We start from the raw sequence: 22,757 nt of genomic DNA on the forward strand, positions 1-22,757 counted from the left end.
GCTATACATTACACAACACACATCTCTCTACTTAAATTCTCTATGTCCTTTACCTGCAGACACGGTCTGACGATGTTCATTCATTAATTTTCTACACAGTTTTCCCTGGACCTTTCTCCTCCACTACACATTATGATTCTTATGTAAATTTTTCCTCATTTTGAAATTAATCATTAATATTCTTGCACTTGGCAGCACTTTCAGACACTCTTTACGGAGGAAATTGTACTTTTTTACAGCTCTGCAAACAAATCAAACACTTTTCCCCTGTGACAACACCACACAGATGCATTCCCACACACCAGGATGAGCTGGTACTGTGTGTACAGTTTTAGAAGTACAGCTTCAGCATTACTGTTTTTTATTCTAACCTGCAACTATGTGTGAAAAATGAAGTAACCAGTCTGAAAATCTAACACGTACTGATGCTCTGAATTTATGTTTCATGGAGTTTTTGGTTATCTTTAATTTTCCCTTTTCACCTTCAGGGACTGCATTCCCCTGCTGCCAGTGCAAGGCTTCAGCTGTTCCTCAGTACCACTTGGCCATGGTGGACGGCACCATTCGTAACTTCTGCTCTTATGACTGTGTGTCTATATTCAGGGTAAAGGCGCAACTTCAAAGCTGTTTCTGAAAAAGGTTTTTATCAGGGAGTCAGCGTATAAGTTGTCTTTAATGTCTTTGCAGAAGTCCGGGCAGATCCCTCCACCAGACCCCATCAATGGAACCTCCGCTCTCAGGGACCCCTCCCTAAGAGAAGCCCCTAAATCAGGGCCCTCTGTGGGAGCCAGCTCAGTCCCTCCCACTCCCCTAGAATATCCACATCCAGGAAACCATCCCAGTCATTCCTCTGTGCCCCCACTGGTGCCCTCATATCCATCATCCTCCTCCTCTGTCCCCGGGCAGTCCCAGGCCAAAGCACCATCTGGCCAGCCCATGAAGGCAGCTGAGGCTGGTCTTGGTGACACCCCGAAGCTGACCTGCCATCAGTGCAGCAAACAGTTCAACATCAAGCCGCTGGTCCTTAGTCACCAAGTGAGGAAAACAGCAAACACCAACACACTGACTCTCAGTTCCACTTAAACTAACCTCATTATAACAAATTAACACTCAGTGTGACGATGATGATCCTGATGATGTTTTCTTTGCAGGGTCAGATCTCCATTTTCTGCAGTAGGACATGCTCTGAGCAGTTTAAAATCCAGAAAAACATCTTGGGAATGTGTGAGAGCTGTAAACAGGAGAGGGTTCTGTTTGACACCATCAGCTACAACCAACAGGAGGTGTCGTTCTGCAGCGGGAGTGAGTTTACTCAGCACTGCCTTTACCCTCTATCCTCTGTGGTGCATTGCCTTCACCCTTTCTGTGCTTTAGTGGTACAAAACTATCCCTGCAGGGTTTCTGAGGAATGCTTTAAGGGTTAGAATCGGCGTTTTAACAAAAATGGCAGATTTATTTAAAACAAATGAAAACTCAGATGAGTGATCAACACAGCAGGGCTGAACTAGAGTACATGCTAACATTTTCCTGCAGTTTCCCAGATAAATGTGATTTGATGCTTTATGAAATAAAATCCTTTATTTTACCAGACTTAACTCAGAAATTACAAGTTATAACCCCAGCTGATATGTGTCTTGTTTTTCTTTTATTTCATAGAAATGAAATAATGTTTTGTCTCATCTGTCTTCCAGGCTGTAAGCTCACCTTCAAATCAGAGCAGGAGTCTCGGTACAAGGACCACCCGTGGAGACCCTGCACCTACTGCTGTGGTATAAGTCACAGGATGCTGCACAGTCATTACGGAGGCAGGATGGAGGAGTTCTGCCGAGCCCACTGCATGTCCCAGTACACTGTCCTCTACTATGGGGTAGGCCAATAGATGTCCTACACTACTGTACATCCCTGCTATTCAGTTGGCTCACACAGGTCACATCCTGCCTGCAGAAAACCTCCAAGTGGCCCCGAGCTGACCCACATACCTGATTCAAAATAACTGAAAAGCACAGTGTGCAGGAAGTTATCAGGAACTTTCAGTCAAGCTGTTAGCTTAACTAACAACTATTGTTGTCCACACCTCAGCACCAAAACACCACAAAAAAACAGATATAAACTCATACAGGGCTCTAAATGAAAACCTGCCAACCTGCCAAATGCAGGTGAAAATTCATTTTAGCAGGCATTAAAAAAAAACTCTAGTCATCTTGGCTGGTGATAAATGAGGCACACAGTGCACTCTGTGGTTGGTACACGAGCACAAATGAAGCTCCGCCTCTGGGAGTGGATGCATTTTCTCACCAGCCCTGGCCAAAAGTTCCCGTCAGTGATCCACCTGAGTCCCTGACAGCTGGACGGTGGACGGAGAGATTCAGCAATTTCCTGTATTGGACCCCAACCTGGATGAGACCAGGCCTGCCCACTGCAGTGATATGAACCATACGGGATGCCAGGGCTCCATCCACACAGCCTGCTGTGCAGCAAAAGTGGGCAGAGTTTTGGGTCTGGTGTGTTGAGAGTGATACAGATCTCACTGTGAGAATCTTCAGTGCCAGATTAATTCAAAGCTTTTGTTCATAAAATGATCAAATAAACTCAGTTGCAAAAATAATCTTTTTATTTTTGCATGGGAATAAATTTAGCTGGTAGTGATCAGCTGGTAACTTCAGAAACCACACAACTCCTGATCAGAAAGTTAATTTAGAGTCCTGGGCTGGTGGCATACCGCTGCCTGGCCTCGTTGTGTGTTGCAGTAATTAAAGAATGTAAAGCTCAGCAGCAACAGTGTAGACGAACAACTCTTGAGTTGTCCTGTAAAGCCTGGCAAAAAGCTACAGCAGTTTCCCACCTTGAGCCATGGCTCTTGGAGAATACAAAGTTTTGCTCCACTTTTGTACTTTTTGTCCTTTAACCCCTCTCTTCTTCTTCTGTTTATCCCTCTCTGTCTTCTCCTCTCCTCTCCAGATGGGTCGATGTGACAGCTGTCGAAAACAAGGCTACCTGAATGAGAAGCTGCAGTGTCTGGGTTCAGTCCGTAATTTCTGCAACCTGGGCTGTTTGATGCAGTACTGCTACCAACACTTTGAGGGAAAACAACATGGCAGCAGTAACGGCAGCGGAACAACCCCACAAACACCAAGTGGTAAGTTGAACAGCATCATGTCGTTCACTGAGTCTTCTCAGTACCAACAAGCTCATGATGGTTGCCAAAGGCAAGTTTATTCATTAAGCTCTGATCATCCAGTTCAGGTAACTTCAGGGTGCATTACAGAGTTAATGAGGCATTCAAATACTGCTGTTTGGCTTCTGCTAATTCTTAAAATATATTTTATTTGCCTTTAACCTGCCAACATCCCTTCATCCTTTCCATCATCAGGTTGTTCATTAACTCATGAATGAGCTGTTTCTTTTAACAAACAGCTCAAAGATAAATGAAAGGGGGAATAGGAAGCAGACACAGGGGTGTTGTTTGCATTATCCTGTTTAATTTCTCTTTGGCCAAAATTAGAGTGAAAAGTATAATTTAAATCAAATTAGGATATACATATTTTAGGATATGAGGACTTCACTCTGCTCCACTCAAGACAAACAGGTTATCTCCAAAGCTGCAAAATGTAGCTTATTCAAAGTAAATACTAGCTGATCCCACATCCAGAAATGCTTGATGAGTTATATTTGTGTTTTTGATGGCTCACGATCCCAAATGTTTAGAGAGTTCCATACATAAAATCTTGGACTGTCAAAATTAGCGCTTGGATTTTGATTTATTCACACAGAAATGACTCATTAAACAAATTTTAATACATCTATTGCAGATGAAAACAGAGAATAGCAGTAATTGGCTTTCATTCTGATTTTTTTTATACATTTGAAAAAGGTCACACCAATTATTCAGATTTATGTTGTCACAAAGCCTGCAAACAATTGGATTAATATCTTTCACCACTTTTCAGCCTGAGAAAAAAACAGAGCAGGGAAAACACTGAAGAAAAATGCTCAAAGGTTCTTTGATTTCATTTTCCATAAACTTCTGTTCCTTTACAAGGATGTGAAGCTTTATCAAATTTGATTAATTCTGATTTATAACATTAGAAAACAACTTACCCACCTTATTCAAATCTGAAGTATTTTGGCTGAGATTTGTCAAAGAACTCTATCCTCTCCTCTTTACCTCTTCTCCCAGCTCCAGCCCAGCCCCACCACTCCTCAAAGATGAACCCCGTCATCGCTGGAGTCGTGTCTCTGGCAAACGGCTCCGCCGCTCAGCCCAGTGCCACAGCAGACACTGCTCTGACTGGTTAGTTCGTCCTTATCAGCAATAATGTATTTATTATTTGTAGTAGTATTGATTTCATAAATAAATAGGATAAATTTGTGGTTTTAAATTTCTCTCTTGCAGGAGCTCTTCCAACCTCCAATGTTGATGGCAAGAACCAAGACCATGTATGTACTCTGTGTTTGCCAGGGCCCCACACACTCATACACACACAGCTCTTGAATTTGATTACACTGATTGGGATTATACCAGAATCAGTTCACATGGTAGTGATTGAGATTGAATCTTTTTTATTTTTGTTGTTCTGTTTGTTTGATATCTTTTCAGGCCAGTACTCAGACAGATGCCATGCGAGTGCCTAAGCCCAATCGACGTCAGATGAAAAACAAGTCAGTTCTGTGCCGACCCTTCACTATGGACCAAGAGAGCATGTGTCAGCTGCCGTCCCCTCCCTCTGACTCAACAGGTAACTACAAAAGTTTATTAGTTTAGCTTTTTAACGACAGCCTCACACTGAGCTCATCCAATAACTGCAGAGCAGGATGACAGGATGGTGCACAGGTTTCCAGCAGCTTCCTGACAGTAAAATGTGTGTGTTGCATATCATATTTACTCTTATCTGCATGACTGAAAATCTCTCCCTTTGTACACACACACTTGATGGTGTATAATCTTCAGTTGTGTTTGTTTTAGTACAATTTTTACCAGAAATCTCCTCATGTTTAAGTATGAAACCAAACGGCTGCTGGTCGAGGAGTTAACTTCACATAGTCACTCGTTTTCTTTAATATAGTGTGATGACACACTTTTAACAAGAGGTTGAACTGTCTTTAAAGGTCAAACAGCTCACACAACAGTTCCCTGTAAAACATAATGTCCACTTAAATATCCTGAAAAACAGAGTCCTGTGGGAAACACAGGAATCATAAACCTATGAAACTCCAAATGTTAATCTCGGGTTTCTTCCTGTTTCTGTGACTGTAACATGAGCCATGGTGATGGCACTGATGGAAACAGCTGTTAACCCTTTGTAGGATATTTTCATAAACAGCCATACTCATCATCTACATCATTGATTCATGTTCTTGGTTCGACCAATCATTCTTATTCACAACCAGCTGTTTCAATAATCACACCAGCTGTGCTGAATAGCTCCACGCAACCGGACCGCTGTGACACTTCCACATCTCCAATGCCATCGCCAAAACCTCAGGGAGAAACTCAGGCGAGTAACGGCCTCCCAGCACGCCTCACCGGACGCCATTTTCTAGGCAAGAGGGAGACTGACTCTGACTGCAAGGTCTGCTCACAGTCCAAGAGGAAGAGGCAGGAGGAGGAACAGCAGGAGAGGAAGAAGAGGAAGGCGGAAGAAGATGCAGAGCCTGGCGAGAAAACAGGAGAAGGAGCAGAGAAGGAAAAGGAGGGACACTCACACGGAAATGATGAGGAGAGGAAAGAGGAGGGCCACTGTGAGACCAAGGGTAGTGAGCAGAAGAGCGAAACTTCGTATTACTGTAAGACGTGTTCAGGAGAGCCCAGCCTCTGTCCTGTCCCATGCTTTGAACTCTTTCACACCAAGCTGATCTACAAAACAGTTCTCGAGCTGGAAAATTAAGGTGAGCTATGTGTAAAAAAACAACTACCCTTGATTGTTCTATAGTTATTTTAACAGCATCATTTAAAAAAAGTGTGTTTTATAATAATAACGGTGATGAAGTGATGACATTAATTTGCTTTTCCAAATAAATTCAACTGACTTATGAGGGTCGAGTTTGTCACCCCGAGTTTTTCTCTCCACAGTTTCCTCACCTGCTGAAATGGGACGTTGTCCTCTACTTTGATCCTGGACAAAGACTTTGCAACTCCAGTGCCATTTTTGAGACCTACACTACTTCAGTCACCTCAAATTCCTTACACGTAGTTTTCTGTTTTACTTGAACCCAAAGCGTTACTTAGAGATGAGCAGTAGGTCACGGTTTGTTGCATGGACGTGTTTTTGCAAGAGGTGCACTGCTGTGGCACTTTGTACTAAAAGGAGTGTTCTGGTATATTTTCCAGTAGTTTAAAGACAGTATTTATGATTGGGACTTCCTTAAAACAAGGTATTCCATCTAAATAAGAGTGTTTTTGACACATTGATGTGACCCTGTTTCATACAATGACATTGTTTCATTCAAATCCAGAACATGAGCAATGAAATGTTCTGTTAACTTCCAGAAAAAAATGTATGGGAACAAATGATAATCTCAGTGTCAGCTATGCAAAACTCAAAACAGACTCTTCATCAAGCAGTTTGGTGTTTAGGATGATTTAATCCTTCTGATGTCAGCATATTTTAGCACTACACTGTTGTACATATTTTAAACATCAGCCACTGCACCCAGACATCCTACAGATTTGTAGATCATTCAATAAGTTCCTGTTCCTCATGTTTTTAATTTCAGCTTGACATGAGGATTTCCGTCTATTTCTGTCTATTGGGTGAAATACCGTGTTTTAAGAGGGTCCCACTATGATCCGTTCAGCCTCACACGGCTGACGCATTAAAATGGTATTTATATTTTAAGGAAGTGTTGCAAGAGATCTGTACAGATGAGCCAAACGAGGCTGAGATACTGCCCTGCACACAGTACTGTAATGTTAGTAAAATACCTCATTAAGAGATCTGTGTCTCTGTGCATTAACATGTCATTAAAGATCATTCATGGTGTTTGCTTCAGGTGTCTCTAAAGATTTGAGTCTGTCATTGCACTCTCTCCATATCTTTGCTGGTTAGTTACACACGAGGTTACACACTGTTACACACAGATTTAGGACTGAAAAAAAAACACTTAGTCTGATCACTTAACTTCAACGTGTGCTCTGGTATTCTTCAAACATGTTCCCTGGGAACACTGACTTTGTTACCCTGCTGCTGAGAGTGTGTTAACTTTAACAAACAGCATTAAGAGCACCAGCTGTGTTAGCTGATGTTCATGGCAGTCATGGTCACCTGAGAAAAACAGTTTTCACAGATTCACTAGACATAGATGTTAACACAAAGGTAGGGTCTACCTCAAAATAATTCGTTGAATTTTTTAAATGGTTCATAAATGTGTTACATGTACAACATCAACAGATAAGGAGAGCTAAAAATGTAAAAAGAAAGAAATGCTTAGTCCAGGACACCATGTCACCACATCTTTAGATCAGAAGGAACAAAACTGATTTCTTAATTATTTGAAAAAAATACTTTTGGTAATGTGAGCTTTTTGCAGAACAGAAGCACATTTCCATCAGATTTTCACAAGTTTAAAAAAAAAAAAAAGAGTTAAAGTTTGCATCAATAGGATGCAGATTGGCTAAATCTCTCAAAGATTTGTCCTGACCCAGCATGAGTTTAATGCAGTGAATGATTAAAAACATAAAAGTTTGGATCTGTAGAGCTAAAAGGTTGTGAAGTATTGTGCAAATTGTTGTTCAAAGATCAGTTGGACTGAATCTGAGGTTGTTGGTGCTTCAAGGTTGATGAATAGAGAAGAGAGAGGTTTCATATTCTGCAATTAACTTTAATAAAAAATATAAATACCTTTAGAGTTTCAGCTGGTTGCTTTTGTTTGTTGCTCCTGAAGCTCAGTCTGTACCCAGAGCTGCACATACAGGATAAACCTGGATTCACCTGAGTGTTTGAAGCACCTGATTAAAGACCACAGTGTTTGTTTGAATGTTTGACTGGTGTGTTGTTCAGCTATAATTCAAAGCTCTGTCATGAGTGTGTGATGTATAAATGTGTAGAGTTAAATTCCTCGCCGTGTCTCACTACTGAAGCAGTCTTCTCAGCAGAGGACGATGTGCGTCTGCTGTTTCATCCTCGATCTTTTCCTGATCGTCTGTTTTTCTCTTTTTGATTGGACTGACGTGGAACTTGTTTTGAAGTCATGTTTCATTACAATGTATGTTTTGTTTTTAAGTGGCCATCATGAATTCACATACATTTGACATTTTTGTTTCCTTGAATGAAAAAAAAACAATAAACACAGTTTAAGAGCAAAGGTTTGTTTGCATTTGTTTTGCTTGTGTCTTTGTTTCTGCTCTGGTTTAATAACAGATAAAGGTTGAAGAGAAAAGTACTGATAACAGCAACGTGCTGAGTTCTTACTACTACTCACTGAATGCATGAATAAAAATGTTTAATTCAAAAATGTTCAAGAATGTAATAAAAAGATGTGAGTTCTTAAATTAAACCGATAACACTTTGCACAGATGCACACCAAAGCACTGTGGTCTGTATGAGTCGTACACGTGAAAAACATACATCTTCATGTATATGTATATGTATATGAGAGGACTTAGATGAGGGTTTGTTTGTGTTGTTTTTTTGAAGAGAAATATGATGAAAATATTTCTAAATTCAGACGCACAGAGTGGTAAACAGACTGAAGAAACTGATAAAAGAAACTGATGATCTCAAAATGAGATGAAAACAGAAACATGTCGACGTTACTCAACATCGACATCATCTTGTCGACAGATCTTTAGGAGATTCTTCCCGTAGTTCGCTCTACAATCAAACTTGAGGCTTATTTGTGGCGTTGGGTCAAACTCCTACGGTAGTTCGTTAAAAATAAACAATAATAAAAAAAATAAATAAATAAAGTCAGTTATCAAGATTCCAGTTATAAAACCCTACATTAGGCTGCACTGTGCTGATAAGAATTAGCGTTTGCAGATCCATCTGCATCACCAAATATTGTTGTTCTCCTTTAAGGAACAGCTAGAAAGAGAGGAGGACCTGAGGGGCCTTCCTGGATAAACTTAAAACATCTGAGATGTCGTCCAGTGCCAGGCTGTGTAGTGCTTTAAAAGCCAACAAAGTGATTTTAAAATTAATGAATTAAAGAAAAACTAACGAGAAGCCAGTGTGAGGATTTTAAACAAAGGTGCGGTATGTGCTCTCCTTGTCTTTGTAAGGAGTTTTGCATTTTGAAGTAACTACATCTTGGTCATTGTTTTCTTGGATAGACCAGAAAGGAGAGTATTACAGAATCTACCCTGCTCGTTATGAAAGTGTGTGTTAGTGTCTCTGTGTTGCTCAGGGAGAGAAACAGCCTCACTGGTTCAGACCATAGAGTCTGAAGCTGTTACACTGGTGTCCACAAGAGGTGGCCAGAGGAGACATCAGGAACATTTAACAACTGGACCTGGAAGACAAATTCAAGTTTAATAAATTCCCCATAAAGGAGCATGGATTAAAATGTCTTTTTAATTTTATTTTTAGACTTTAAGACCTTAAAGGTTTCTATGAATTTATTTGACTGGAGAGCTGTAGAGAGAGAAATAAAATTTATTTAAAAATTTAAAATAAAACACCTCTCTATTCATGCTCATACATGATATTTATAACATTTCCTTTCAATTCCTAAATTTCAAAAAATTCTGCATATATTTTACTTATATGTATAACAGAGGTATGTGGAATATATCTATACAGTTTTGATTTTTTTAAGAGAAAACACCTCAGCTAAAGTAAAATAATTAATATATATTAATGACTATAAGAGTGATTATTTAACTGTTAAAATTTCAAATCTTGATGAAATTAGATATTAACATCTGGACTATGCAGGCCCATCTAATTATTTATGTGAAGTGATTTATTTTTGCTGTAGTGTCTTCAGGAAACAATCAAGTTGCTGAGAGGCTGAGGTTGATATTAGTATGTGTGTGACGCACTTAATAAAAAAATAATCACTTCTGAAAAACGCATTTTTTCTTTTTACTTAAGAGAACAATAAACTTATGGTGACATGAATAAATGAATATCAGTATAGATGATATTTAACAAAGAAAACCGGTCAACACAAAATGCACAGACCCAGCTCACTCAGCTTTAAACATGTTACCAAAACTAAGCTATATCCTTAACAAAGAACAAATTAGCACCAAAATTATTAAACCAAAATATGAAACAATGAAATATTAAAACAAACTTTGAATTAAGTCATTCACGGCTGCTATATTTGCTATCTGCTCTTTGAAAAGATCTCTTGGTGTAAAACCTGAGCTTCAGGAGATCATGGCCTCATTGGCCAAGAAAAGTAAGAGAACAGATGTAAACACAACCAAAGTAATGTGATTTAGAGTGTTGGAAAAGATTAAAATCACTCCGAGAGGAAAGATAAATATGTTTTACATAATATGGCAGCCTTTTTTAGACTCTTAAAACAAAAACAAGCCCATGAAAAACATTTTATCAAAAAAAAAAAAAAACTGAGAGAATTTGAAATCCTTCAAGTTGTTTTATTATAATAAATCTGTAAATCTGAACTTTTCTTAACCTTATGATTTGTTCTGGTATTCTGTTTTTCCTGAGTGGTTGTGATTGCTGAAAGGTTAAACAGTTTATCCATAACATGTCATCTCACTGAAGAATATACTGTTTTTAACAGTTTCTTGTTTTTCTTTTGTAAAGAAGTTTTAATTTGTTCATTAATAAAGTGGAATTAGTATTCATGAGACTTTACTTTATTACCACTAACATGACATAAAGGATACAATCTTTCCTGAAAAATATCTACATTTATACAAACTTTTTGCCTCATTGCTTTTTAGTATTTGCCGTCTTTTTTGAATCCCTGACAGATTACCATGAGGCTGTTTTTTATAGTTACGTGTTTTTGAAAAGAATATTTAATCCTACTCTGTTGTAAATATTCATTAATTTCTTGACTTTTTGCTTCTGTTCAGTCCATTTTTTCTCTTTGCATTCTTTCAGATAGAGGGATCTTTGCTAGTCCAGTTTCTCTTTTCCTTTTCATTATTAAAGATATTTTTATATTTTACATTAACCCTCCTCAATCACAATTCTTTACCTCTATTTTCTCTTTTTTTTCCTGTGTAAATTTAATCCCTTCTTCATTTCCCTCTTCCAGACCAGCCTGCGCCCTCAGCCGGCCCCTCTGCAGCAGAGGAGAAGGTGAAGATCGTCGTGGTGCCGCTCCCAGTCCCAGTCTTCATCCCAGTGCCTATGAACATGTACTCCCAGCACACACCAGTCCCGATGACAATGCCCATGCCTGTGCGTCCCATTAGAGTGATTCAGAGCCTGTGACAAACTTTGTGGAGTCTGTTCTGCAGAAAGAAAAATGTGAATTCATTCCTGATGTTATTTTTCAGATTCCAGTACCGCTGATGATGCATCAGAAGACAGAAATGACGGATGCAGCTGTGCAGTCAGAGCCTGAGGCTGTGGTGGAGAAGCAGAAAGATTCACCTGTTTCCATCGCAGGTGAGAGCTATGAAGTGTCCAGTTGTTGATCATTGGGATCATCTGAGGTCTCGATAATTTTGCACTCAAGCAGCGAAGTTTCAAAATAAGTGTGTTAAACCTCACCTCATCTTGTTTTACAGAGCAGAGCAGTTTGTTGAGTGAAGACACAAAGTCAGAGGTGATCTCTCCCCTTCCTCGTGCTGAGAAGGAGACTAAAGAGTCTGTTAAAGCTGAGCCGCAGGTAACAGAGCAAGCTACAGAGCGGAGCGCAGAGCAGAGCACAGAGCCGAGCACAGAGCTGACTGAGCCACAGCAAACCATCCAGCCAGAGGAGATTCCCAGTGAAACACCAACCACCAGCACAGAGCTCCAACCCCCCTCCTCTCCAATGAATGACCTCGAGAGTGACTTTCCCTCTGGTGAGATGTTGTACTGTCACTCAAAATGAACAGCAAAATGTATTTTTATTTTTGATTTTGTTAATTAACTTTTATCGGCACTTGTAACAAACACTTGTAAATTTCACCTATTTACTTTACTTGTCTTAAATTACACATTATTTTTTCCTTTTTTAACTTTAAAGGACACAAGAACAATAGATTGAACAAGGGAAACAGAAGGTGGAGAAAGATCATGTCTTTTAAAGGAAAATCAAAAATTAAAAAAAATAATAATAAGGTTTAGCCTGAGAGGCTTTCCAAGTTCACCCAGTTTTCCCAGCTTAAATCAAATAGTTCCAAATTATGATGAACACGTGCTGTAATCTTTTCCATTTTGTAAATATCTATCATGATGTCCATCCATGCTTTTAAAGAAGGGCTCTCCTGGGATAGCCACTCCTTTGTTACAGCCTTTTTAGCCGCAACTATCAGTATGTTCAGTAAATATTTATCTTTTTTTGGCAAATATTCAGGCATAAGACAAAAACAACAAGGTCTTACTTTCTAAAGACACATAATGTCTGAAAATGTCCTTTAAGGCACACTGTATCCCTTTCCAAGGTCCAGAATAACAGGACAGTCCAAGAACACGTGGTAGTGATTCGCATTTAAACGTCCACATTTTTTCTCCAGCAGGTTGGAAATACTTAATTAGACATTTCCAGCCAAACCCCCTCCAGTTTTGAGAACTGGTACATTTCCCCCATCCTGATACCACCATATTTTTTTCATTCTTCTTCTGATATGACAATCCCTCCTTCCTTCTCCCAAATTTGGTTTTGCAGAAATACAAGAAATAGTTTTACCTTCACTTTCTGAGTTGTATGCTTTCTTGTTCAAATCCACTAGAGTTATAATTGATCTTATTCTGTTTTCTAACTTTTTATTAACAAAATTCTGCAACTGTTAGTATCAGAAAAGTCTTTCTTTTCTAACTGAACCTTTTCTTTAAGCACATCAAAGCTCAACAGTGTCCCGGTTTTACTTATGCTGCAGAGGGCAATTATGCCTTTAGATGTCCACTTTTTAAACCTGCTATCCAGTTGTTTTTTATTTTTAAGGACTGATACTGTTTTTAGATTTTTAAGAGATGCTAACAGCTCATGTGTGTGTTTTTTGTTGCCTTGCTTTTGCAGAACTGTTGAGTCAGAAGCCATCAGTCCAACAGAGAGGAGTGAAGAGACCCAGAGAAGCTTTCTCAGGCCGCAAACGGGTACGAATCCTCGTCTAGATTAGCAGTCTCTGTACAAACCTTTCTGACTGTAGTTCACGGGCAGTGATGTGAGTCTGGATTTTTATTTACCTGGGAACCAGTTGTGGCTAACTGGACAAGATCCTGCTCCTGAAACCTTTGAATGTCATGCAGATTATTTCACATCCTTTAGAGATGATTTGCCTTCATTGTTAGGACAAACACAAAATTTGGGAAGTACAGTGAAGGGAAGACGTGCAGCAAAGAGTCATGGACAAGAGTTGAGTTAGCAACAGCTGTGATGAAGGCTACAGCCTCAGTATACAGGGTTACAGACTGAAACCATGAGGCCAGTTGTCATTTTATGTCTGTACCTTCAGTCTCGGAGGCGACAGACTCCAGTGGACCGCGTTCCTCTGGCCGCTCCAGCCACCTCCAAACTGAACCATGTGTATGGGGTAAAAGCCTGGAGGAACTGGGTCCAACAGAGAAGCAAACAAGGATGTGAGCCTCAGCTCTTCTCCTCTCTCTTCTACTTCTCTTCTGACTGATTCAGACGTGACCTTTCTTATTCCACACTGGTTTTAATCTCGGCTCTCCTCCTTGTAGCTAATCTGGTGGAGATTAAAGAAGACATCATCGAGTGCGACTCCGCTGAGCTGAGCTTTGCGCTTTCTCACTTCATCAAAGAAGTGAGGCGACCAAACGGAGAGATGTACAGTCCAGACAGCATCTTCTACCTCTGTCTCGGGATACAGCAGGTACACTCACTAACACACACACACACACGTTATCACTGGTTACCAAATAAAGCATATTCCCCTCTTCTTTCCTTTCCCCTCTTCATGGACAGTATCTGTTCCTGAAGGGACGCATAGAGAACATCTTTAATGACGAGCTGTACAATCAGTTTGCCACTGAGATCAGCGCCATGCTGCAGCTCTGGAAGCCCAAATTACTCCCTGGTGGTAAGATCGTTGAAGCTTTTTGTGAAACCACACGTTGTTTTCTCACTTTCAGCGACCTCCTCTGTATTTATCCGCCCTTCAGGGTATTTGGAGATAACTGTTTCCCTCTCCCTCTCTCCCCTCTGAAGGCGGGATTTTTCCCTCCCGTGTTGCTGAGTCCTACCTGTGGGAGTGTAAGCAGCTGGGTGCTTACTCCCCTATCGTTCTGCTCAACACGCTGCTCTTCTTCTGCACCAAGACCTTTCACTTCAACTCGCTGTCGCAGCACCAAAGCCTCTCCTTCACCAACTTCACTCGAGCCTCTAAACCCTGCAGCCGAGCCGGCAAAGTCCACTACCTCCGACACCAGAGAAGCAGCACAGCGGCACCACGCCGGGAGGAAGCAGGCAAGCTTTTAGAAACTAAGACATTTATAGTCCTTGAATTAGTGTTTGGATTAATCCAGATTTCTCTTAAGGCACTGAGTTTTTTTTGGTTGTCTTTCTTTTAGAGCGATCAAGAAAGAAGCAGGTGGAGGTAGAGGCAGACCTGGAAATGCTTGAAAATGCCGCCAACCCTCTACGCTGTCCTGTCAGACTCTACGAGTTCTACCTCTCTAGATGGTCAGTCACACACACACACACACACACAGACACACACAGCATTGACACATGCAGTGCCTGTCATAATTGTTCACTCCCTAAGATGTTATACCCTTTTATCTCTTTCATAAATCAGTCATGGTCATGGCTTTTTTCACACAAAAAACTCTTTAATCTCAAAGTGAAAACAGGTTCCTACAAAGTAATCTCAATAAAATAAAAACAGTAAATCAAAAATAATTGTTGCATAGTTATTCACCCCCTTTGAGTCAGTTTTTATCAGATGCATCTCTGGTTGCATTCACAACACTGACTCTGTGTGAATTAGTCTCTATCAGCCCTGCACATCTGCACTCTGCAATTTTGCTCCATTTTTCTTTGCAAAACTGCTCCAGCTCTGTCAGGTTGTATGTGTATCAGTTTGAACAGCCCTTTTCAAGTTCTTTACAGGATTGAGATTTAGGTTTTGACTGGGCCCCTCCAGAGCATAAATCTGGTTCTTTTTAAACCGTCCCTGTGTAGTTTTTGCAGAATGCTTTGGATCATTTGGAGTTTGGGTTCCACCAAACGTAACGTCTTGTCTGGAGACTAAAAAGCTTAATTTGGTTTCATCTTTCACTCAATCATGGAGTCTTCCACATGACTTTTGATGGACTCTATCCATCTTCCACTATTTATCTGGGTGGGTCCAGGTCACAGGGGCAGGGATGCTATCAATGAAGACCAGTGGTCTCTGTCCCTGGCCACTTCCACCAGCTCTTCGGGGGGGGATACTGAGGCGTTCCCAGGCCAGCTGAGAGATACAATCCCTCCATCGTGTCCTGGGTCTACTCTGGGGTCTTTTTCTGGTTGGGCTCCCCAGGGAGGCGTCCAGGAGGCATCTTCACCCAGATGCCCAAACCACCTCATCTGACTCCCCTTGATGTATAGGAGCAGCAGCTCTACTCTGATCCTCTCCCTGATGTCTGAGCACTGAAACTTATCTCTAAGGCTGAGCCCAGACACCCTGCAGAGAAAGCTCATTTCAGCCGCTTGTATTTGTGATCTTGTTCTTTCGGTCACTACCCACAGCTCATGGCAATAGATGAGGGTCGGAATGTAGGTTGACCAGTAAATTCAGAGCTTTGCCTTCTGGCTCAGCTATAGCGTCCTCATCACTGCTGACACTGCTCTGATCCATCAATCTGTGGCTCCTTTTTCCCCGCACTCGTGAACAAGACCCTGAGATACTGAAACTCCACCACTTGAGGCAAAGACTCTCTCCCAACCCAGAGTGGGCAGTCCACCCTTTTCTCACCCACTGAGAACCATGGCCTCGGACTTATGCCATGGCCACACCAAACGTGAACTCGCGAATTTAAACACGCAACATGCCTATAACGCGCCGCGTGAATGCCCAAGTCTGGACGCTGGACTATTTTGACAAGCTTAGGGGCGAACGCGTGTTAGCACATCACTGCGCATGCGGAGTAGAGAGCCCGTTCATTTAAAGACAGAAAGCCCAAAAGAGCATCTGAAAAACAATGAGCTGTGGTTTCAAAAGCATGACAGGAGAGTGTGTGAAAGCTTTGGAGATCACAATCAAGGCCTGCTACCTCTCCCCCTGGTAATCCACCTTCACCGGCCCTGCCTGGCTGTTCCCTCCGACCTCATCCCCGACCCCCGAACCCCCTGCTTTTTTTTTACCGTCTCTGTAGAGTACACGTTGTATCGTATAACTCTGGATGATGACACACCGCACAGATTATTTTCTCCTCCATCTTCCGTCGGGGTGGAGTCTGAACAGGTGGAGGTTCCCCCCCGTCATCAAATCAATGACATCATGGGGGAAGGTCATTGCTGATTGCCTGCCACGGCACAGTCTCACGCGATTGATTGATGTTCAGTGCTATGGACATTTTTTGTGTCATCCCCTAGCTTTTACTTTCAGTACGGCTTTCCCTGAGTTGCTTGGAGTGTTCTTCTGTCTCATGGTGTAATGGTATCTGAGAGCACTGATCAACCAGACACAGGTGTTTTATATCTCAATCACTTTGAGACACATCCACACCACTCAGGTGATCCTCATTTCACTAATTGTGGGACTATTGGCACCAATCTGATTGACCTATATGAATTAGACCATTAAATTTAAAAGGGGGAATCATTATACACACAGTTGATTTTCTTTATATAAGGGTAAAACATCCATGCTGGTATTAATAACTAAATCTATGTGTTGTCATCTTCCTCCTCTCTAACAGCCCAGAGTCGGTGAAGAAGAGAACTGATGTGTTTTACCTCCAGCCTGAACAGAATGTGCACACACGCAGGTCAGAGATACTTTGTGATGTTCAGGGTTTTCTTCCTTTTTTGAGCATTTGGTTTAGTATGAGCTAAATTTACCATAACTACCATAACCAGGCTGAGTGTGCTATCAGAGGAAAATGAAGATGTCCTGTTTTTTTATGCTGAAGAAAGAAGAACTCAAACCCTGTTTGTTTCCTTAACTGTTTGATTTCTGGTCTCAACAGTCCCTACTGGTACACCCCTCAGCCATTAGAGGCCAACACCCTGCAGAGCATGCTCACACGCATCCTGGCCGTCAGAGAGGTGCACCAGGAAAAGGATGACGTCAGTCTGCAGTGACGTGGAGCTCTGTCCTTTACATCCCGCTTATGATCCACTTGACAAACTTCTTCTGATGCTGAAATACTTCACAGTGAATTAAAGCTGCATCATCACAGCTGAACATGGACACTCAGACTGAAGCTGCCAGGACTATGAAGAGAAAGAAGAAAAACACAAGAGACAAAAAACATTTCATCAAAAAAGTGAGAAAGAAATTTTGAAAGTGGATTTTTTGTTACCTCAGTTGCCAAACCTGCCGTGATAAGTTGATAACTTCACGAACATGAAGAAGTGTTTGAAGTGTATTTTAACATGGTGCCCACCAGGGAGATATTTTTCTCCATTATTCATCTCATAAGGTCAAACTGTTTTCAGCTTTAGCGTCTGTGCCTCATTTGGCAGATTCACTTTTATTTCAGAACCACGTTCACACGGTAGATTAACAGACAGGACAGGTTACATGTGAAAACAATGAATGTTGCTGGTTGTGAAATATCCCCTCTCAATTTCACCAAAACTCACAGATTTGGTTTTAAGGAGGTTCAGTGGTGTGGCGTTGAGCTGCTGAAGACTTGGTGAAAAGTAAAGATGTTCTTACCTCCAGTGAATAACTTCACCCCCCAAGTAATTAAACATGAAATATGTGTTTTTAAAAACTGTATCACTTTTATCTCGTTGACTGGTTTCTGCTCGGCCTGAATCCAAATCAAACGTGATTTTATATGTTGTGAAACCAGTTTACATTACATCCATGTAACCCATTTTGAGATCATAGAGGTGACTTGCTGTGCCTCTGTTTATTTGTCCATTTACTTTTATTTAGTTACTCAATTTAATGTGTTTTCCTTTTATTTGTATCATTCTGTGTGGCCTTATTTTCCTAAAACATGAAATTCACTCATAGACTGCCATAAAAACTGGAAATCTCAGCTTCCATTTGAGAAAAACTCCAATTGGACCTCTGCCACAAGCTTCCTGTATCTGTGGCTCTTAATTCAGAAATTTTCTTTTCTCCTCTGTATCTTGTAAGTGTATATGAAACTTAGTATGATATATTTTTGTTGGCCATTCAAGCAGTCAGAGACAAGTATTATATCGATGTGCCTAAGTATCTACCGCTGTCAGCAGAGGTAAACAGTTCTGGTTTTTATTGATCTGTGGTATGAGTTATATGGAAATATAAAGGGATTGGTGTAGGGAAATGGAAGAGGGGAAAAAAAATTTCACCAAACTGAAAACAAAAGCTTTGTATGCAAAAAAAAAAAAAAACGATTTTGCTTAATTACCAGGGACCAGTAGCTATTGACAGTGTAATCTTTTTTATTTTTACCTTTTTTTCAAGAAATATATCTATATCTTTATATATATATATATATATATATATATATATATATATATATATATATATATATATATATATATATATATATAGATTGTGAATTCTCCTCTAAATTGACAAAAAGACAATTTCAAGAACTTACACTTGAAGCAGTATGCACAACACTGTTGCGCCTCTAGGTTACAGTGATGAAATGTAAGCCTGAAATTAACTCTTGTCCCAAACATGTCAGCATTACCCAAACATGTCTGAATATTTTTTCCCCTCGTTTTTTTTTCATTCATATCTGCTGTTTAAAGAACATTGGTTTTGAAATGTTTTTGTTGTTGTTTTAATCTCTCAGTTTATATTTTTCAACTGGTTGGAAGAAAAACTGACATATTCATACATTTTGAATTTTTCAGGAACATTACATTTGTTCAGTGTAAATGGTCTTAAAAGACTCCACTACCCAGAACACCTTGTGGATCAGCTCAGGAGCTGGTGCACTTTGAAAGTGTTGTCTTTGCAACATGCACCAACTGTTTGTGTTTCTGTTGTGCTCATATTCAGGCGTTGAGGTTTCTTTTACCTCATGTTCATGTTTTCAAAATGAAATCTGTTGAAGTGAAGTGAATAATAAGCACACAACCCCCACCAGCCCTGGTCTAAAGTGAGCATGTCTCCTCTGCAGTTAACGCTAACATCAGGCGCTCATGTTGTTGACTGGTAAGCTATGAGCATTACCCATAAATGCTGATTGTTTTTTAAATGATGTACTGTAACACTGTCACCACTGCTGGTAGAAATATATAACTGAATATTATCGCTCCAGTTATCGATATTATAAAAACATTTGAAGATTGTTGATAAAAGCCCCAGACGCCATGTTTTATTGATATTTCCAAAATGACATTTTCCGGTGAATATATTCAAAATCCATAGGATTCCTTTCAGTTACGTGTGAGGCAAAGCAGAAATGAAATGTAATGTGGGGATGTGAACGAGTTTGTTCAGTTTTGAAACATTGAGTCATAAAATGTGTTCATTTCTTTTTGTGTGTGTGGGTTTGACTTTATTCAAGATCAAATCTGAGATCCTCTCTTTCTTACCAACAACTTCTTTCAGATGGTTTTATCCAGAGATGTAGCTCACCACAGGTAGTTTCAGAATTAAAATGAACAGGGGAATATATTACTCTCAGACCAAACTGTGTGAGTCAATTCCTTCCTTATTTGTCAGGCTACTTGGATTTTTTTTTTATTTAACTCAAATATCTTTCAAATAATCATAAATCACTGTCTGAATTAAATTTTAAAATTAAATGTCTAGCCTTTATGTATTTTCTACACATCAGTACACATCAGTAACCCCAACACAGCTATCTCTCACCCTGAGTCTGGTCCTACTCAAGGTTTCTGCTGGTTTAAAGAAAGCTGTGCTCCACTCATGATGGGTTAAGGTGAGATATGATTCCTGATTTTGCCATGCTGTTGGATCAGGTCTGTTATTGATCTACTTTTTTAATAAAGAATGACTGAGTTCCAGGAAACAAAAATTCATTCTACGCTTCAATCAAACAGATTTATTTGTGAAGAGCATTTCAAAGCTGTTGTAATTATCTAAATATTACCCTCGACGATATGATACTCAACTCTTGCTGAGTTACCTTTGTGATGGGTAACTTTTCAATGACTCTTAAAGCTTTAGTGGGCATGTTTTTTTGGAAGTACAACAATAATTCAAACAAGTACAGTCTTTAATTAACCCTAGGTTAAGATAGGAATTAACCCTTTATGGCATGTCCCCACTTATTTTTATTATACTGTCTCTTTAAATTCCCAAATACTTTCAAATTTCAAATATAAAGCCATGTAACGCCACATTATGGAGTGACGCCCCAATGTGCAATAATGTAATAAATTTTCACCTCATTATGTAATAAAAACCGCATTTTTTAATAATCTGCCGCATTTCGTAATAAAATTCCTGAAAGCGATATGTAATAAACTTTGCTGCTGGCCACATTACGTAATGCAATAATCATAATAGTAGTAATGCACGACTGTTTTGGGGTTTAGCAGTATGATTTGAAAGAGAGCTGGACTGCAAAAAAAAATAAAATAATTAAAAAAAAAAAAAAGCTAAATATTCATCAATTTTGAAGATTTTTATTTTTGAGATCAATTTTTTAAGACTGCGCGTGGTTTGATTTCAGGTGTTCTGCTCGCTGATTGGATAAAAGTTCAGAACGCGAACGCGGAGGACTCCATGGTTGCTATGACACCAGGTGCATCATTTATATCAAACCTTTATCTCTAACGTTCTTACGGAAGTGAAACACTTTTCAGCGAGTTGTACTCAACGATTTGTGCGTATTTATCGCTTCAACTGAAGATTTATTCATCGGACCGAGATTGGAAACACCCTCTGACAGCTCTGAACAAAGGATCAATATGTTTTCTATCATGAAGAATGTAAGGAATAAAGATTTTGAAAGTTTTAGCTCCGAGACCTTCTAAAGCTTCAAAACTAGCTCATCCTCAGACATGAAACTAGCTAAACTAAAAATGTAGCCTATCTAAACATCAAACCGGATTTACTCTGTGAATAATTTTTAACACATGTGCGGTCCAACACCTGTCGGATAATCGGTTTAACATTAATTCTGTCTGAACCCAAAGGCTCCGGTTCACAAACGATACTCGGTTAAAATCACACTCTACACATAGTTTTTATGTGTTAAGGGAATTCACGAAGCGTGATGTCCTGAGACTGAAAATTTAAATATAACTGTAAAACTGATTTAAAGTAAATCATTTGGGAAAACATTGGTGTGCAGATCTAACGAAAGTTCAAAGTGACATGATGAAAGCCTCTGAGTCTTCTGGATGAGGGACAGATTTAAAGAGAGCATCTGAGTCAAAATCAGATTTTCAGACTTCATCTTTAAATGTTGTTCACCTGACAAGTTAAGATCCAGAAAACTGAACACAGTGAGAAATGCGAAGAGGACATGAGCTCAGTGTTTACTCTGAGGCCTCTAGCAGATCAGTTTTCACTGCAGTTTGGATTCATTTTAAGGAACAGTCATGCCCCAATGTCTGGAAATATTAGCAGGGTCTGAGTTTAAACAAAAGCATTTGATTTTCTGCTGAAAAAAAAATCATCCAACATTATACAGATAAACTGTTGTGATTACAGTCAGCTCCAGGCTACCTTTAAAAATTAGCCTCAATAAACTTTGATGCGCAGAAACTTAAAGTGTTTAATCCTCATCAGTCATGTTAGCATACATTTGCAATTTCTTTGTACTTGTTACAATCACAAATAAAGTTCTATTTTATCATTTCATGAGATTACATGGTCAATTTGGGGCTTTCGGTAATCTGATTTAAGTGTCAATGGGGGTATTAAGCTTTAAAAAGCTGACAGGTGTGTCTGAATGGTGATCTACTAAAGGTCTGATATGAAGTCTCAAAAATCTTTTGTAGGAGTCTTTATTGTTCTGAATTTATGTTTATTTGTTGGAGATTCTCACTGAGTGTTGAACTAAAGCGAAAAACTCAACAACCCGCACATAACGTTTAAAATGTGGAGAAATAAACTGAGGTTGTTCATCTCATCTTCCCTCGGGGGTCTCACGGACTAACATGATCTGGTTTGTGGTCAAATCCAGGGAAAACTGAGGTTAACGAAACTTTTTTTCAGCAAGGTTATTATCCAATACCATTTTTTCTGCATGCGTGGCATATAGCATTATCATCTGTGCTCAGTGACATGGGGCCTCTTCATTTAAAGGTTTGAATTCATATTAAGTTTTATTGCAGATTCAGGATGAAGTGATGACTGTGAGGTAAAATGGATATGTTCAAGTTCTTTTCAATCAAGTCATTTGGCGGTGAAGCTCTGAATGAAACCATTTGAACTTCTTTCCTACCCTCACTGACCTTGAATAACTGACTTAAAAACATTTTTATAACCTCTGGTTTTAAAAATAACTTGATGTTCCATTGCTCCTTTTAAGCTCTCGTTTATAATAAACAGTTAAACCCAAAAAAAATTGGTTTGTAAGGGTCAAATATTGATGGATGTGATTTAATCCTGCTGAAGAAAGGATGAAACATAG

The 22,757-nt window shown here is 39.7% G+C and overlaps 1 protein-coding gene across 5 annotated transcripts in view; it reads left to right on the plus strand.

Moving 5' to 3' along the window:
- LOC141806184 (zinc finger MYM-type protein 4-like) overlaps nt 1-20,065 on the plus strand; it is a 42,380-nt gene extending 22,315 nt beyond the window's left edge. Inside the window, exons 11-29 of one of the 5 annotated variants that reach the window (XM_074691490.1) lie at nt 489-604; nt 688-1,035; nt 1,152-1,302; nt 1,692-1,867; nt 2,959-3,136; nt 4,178-4,291; nt 4,394-4,437; nt 4,598-4,736; nt 11,182-11,327; nt 11,426-11,537; nt 11,660-11,938; nt 13,096-13,172; nt 13,532-13,655; nt 13,761-13,912; nt 14,005-14,119; nt 14,248-14,505; nt 14,610-14,721; nt 16,944-17,012; nt 17,214-20,065. In XM_074691490.1, coding sequence (XP_074547591.1) covers nt 489-604; nt 688-1,035; nt 1,152-1,302; nt 1,692-1,867; nt 2,959-3,136; nt 4,178-4,291; nt 4,394-4,437; nt 4,598-4,736; nt 11,182-11,327; nt 11,426-11,537; nt 11,660-11,938; nt 13,096-13,172; nt 13,532-13,655; nt 13,761-13,912; nt 14,005-14,119; nt 14,248-14,505; nt 14,610-14,721; nt 16,944-17,012; nt 17,214-17,328 — 2,825 coding nt within the window. In that variant the 3' untranslated portion in view covers nt 17,329-20,065. Of the gene's footprint in view, nt 1-488; nt 605-687; nt 1,036-1,151; nt 1,303-1,691; nt 1,868-2,958; nt 3,137-4,177; nt 4,292-4,393; nt 4,438-4,597; nt 4,737-5,388; nt 5,887-6,070; nt 8,243-11,181; nt 11,328-11,425; nt 11,538-11,659; nt 11,939-13,095; nt 13,173-13,531; nt 13,656-13,760; nt 13,913-14,004; nt 14,120-14,247; nt 14,506-14,609; nt 14,722-16,943; nt 17,013-17,213 lie in introns of those variants that run through there. The other 4 variants (XM_074691489.1, XM_074691491.1, XM_074691492.1 and 1 more) reach the window with 4 other exon arrangements.
- The last annotated feature ends 2,692 nt before the right edge of the window (nt 20,066-22,757 follow it).

The sequence above is a fragment of the Halichoeres trimaculatus genome, unplaced genomic scaffold (genome assembly GCF_033239565.1).
Source record: "Halichoeres trimaculatus isolate MK-OKI-2021-1 unplaced genomic scaffold, fHalTri1.1 fHalTri1_scaffold_17, whole genome shotgun sequence".
Taxonomy (NCBI): Eukaryota; Metazoa; Chordata; class Actinopteri; order Labriformes; family Labridae; genus Halichoeres; species Halichoeres trimaculatus.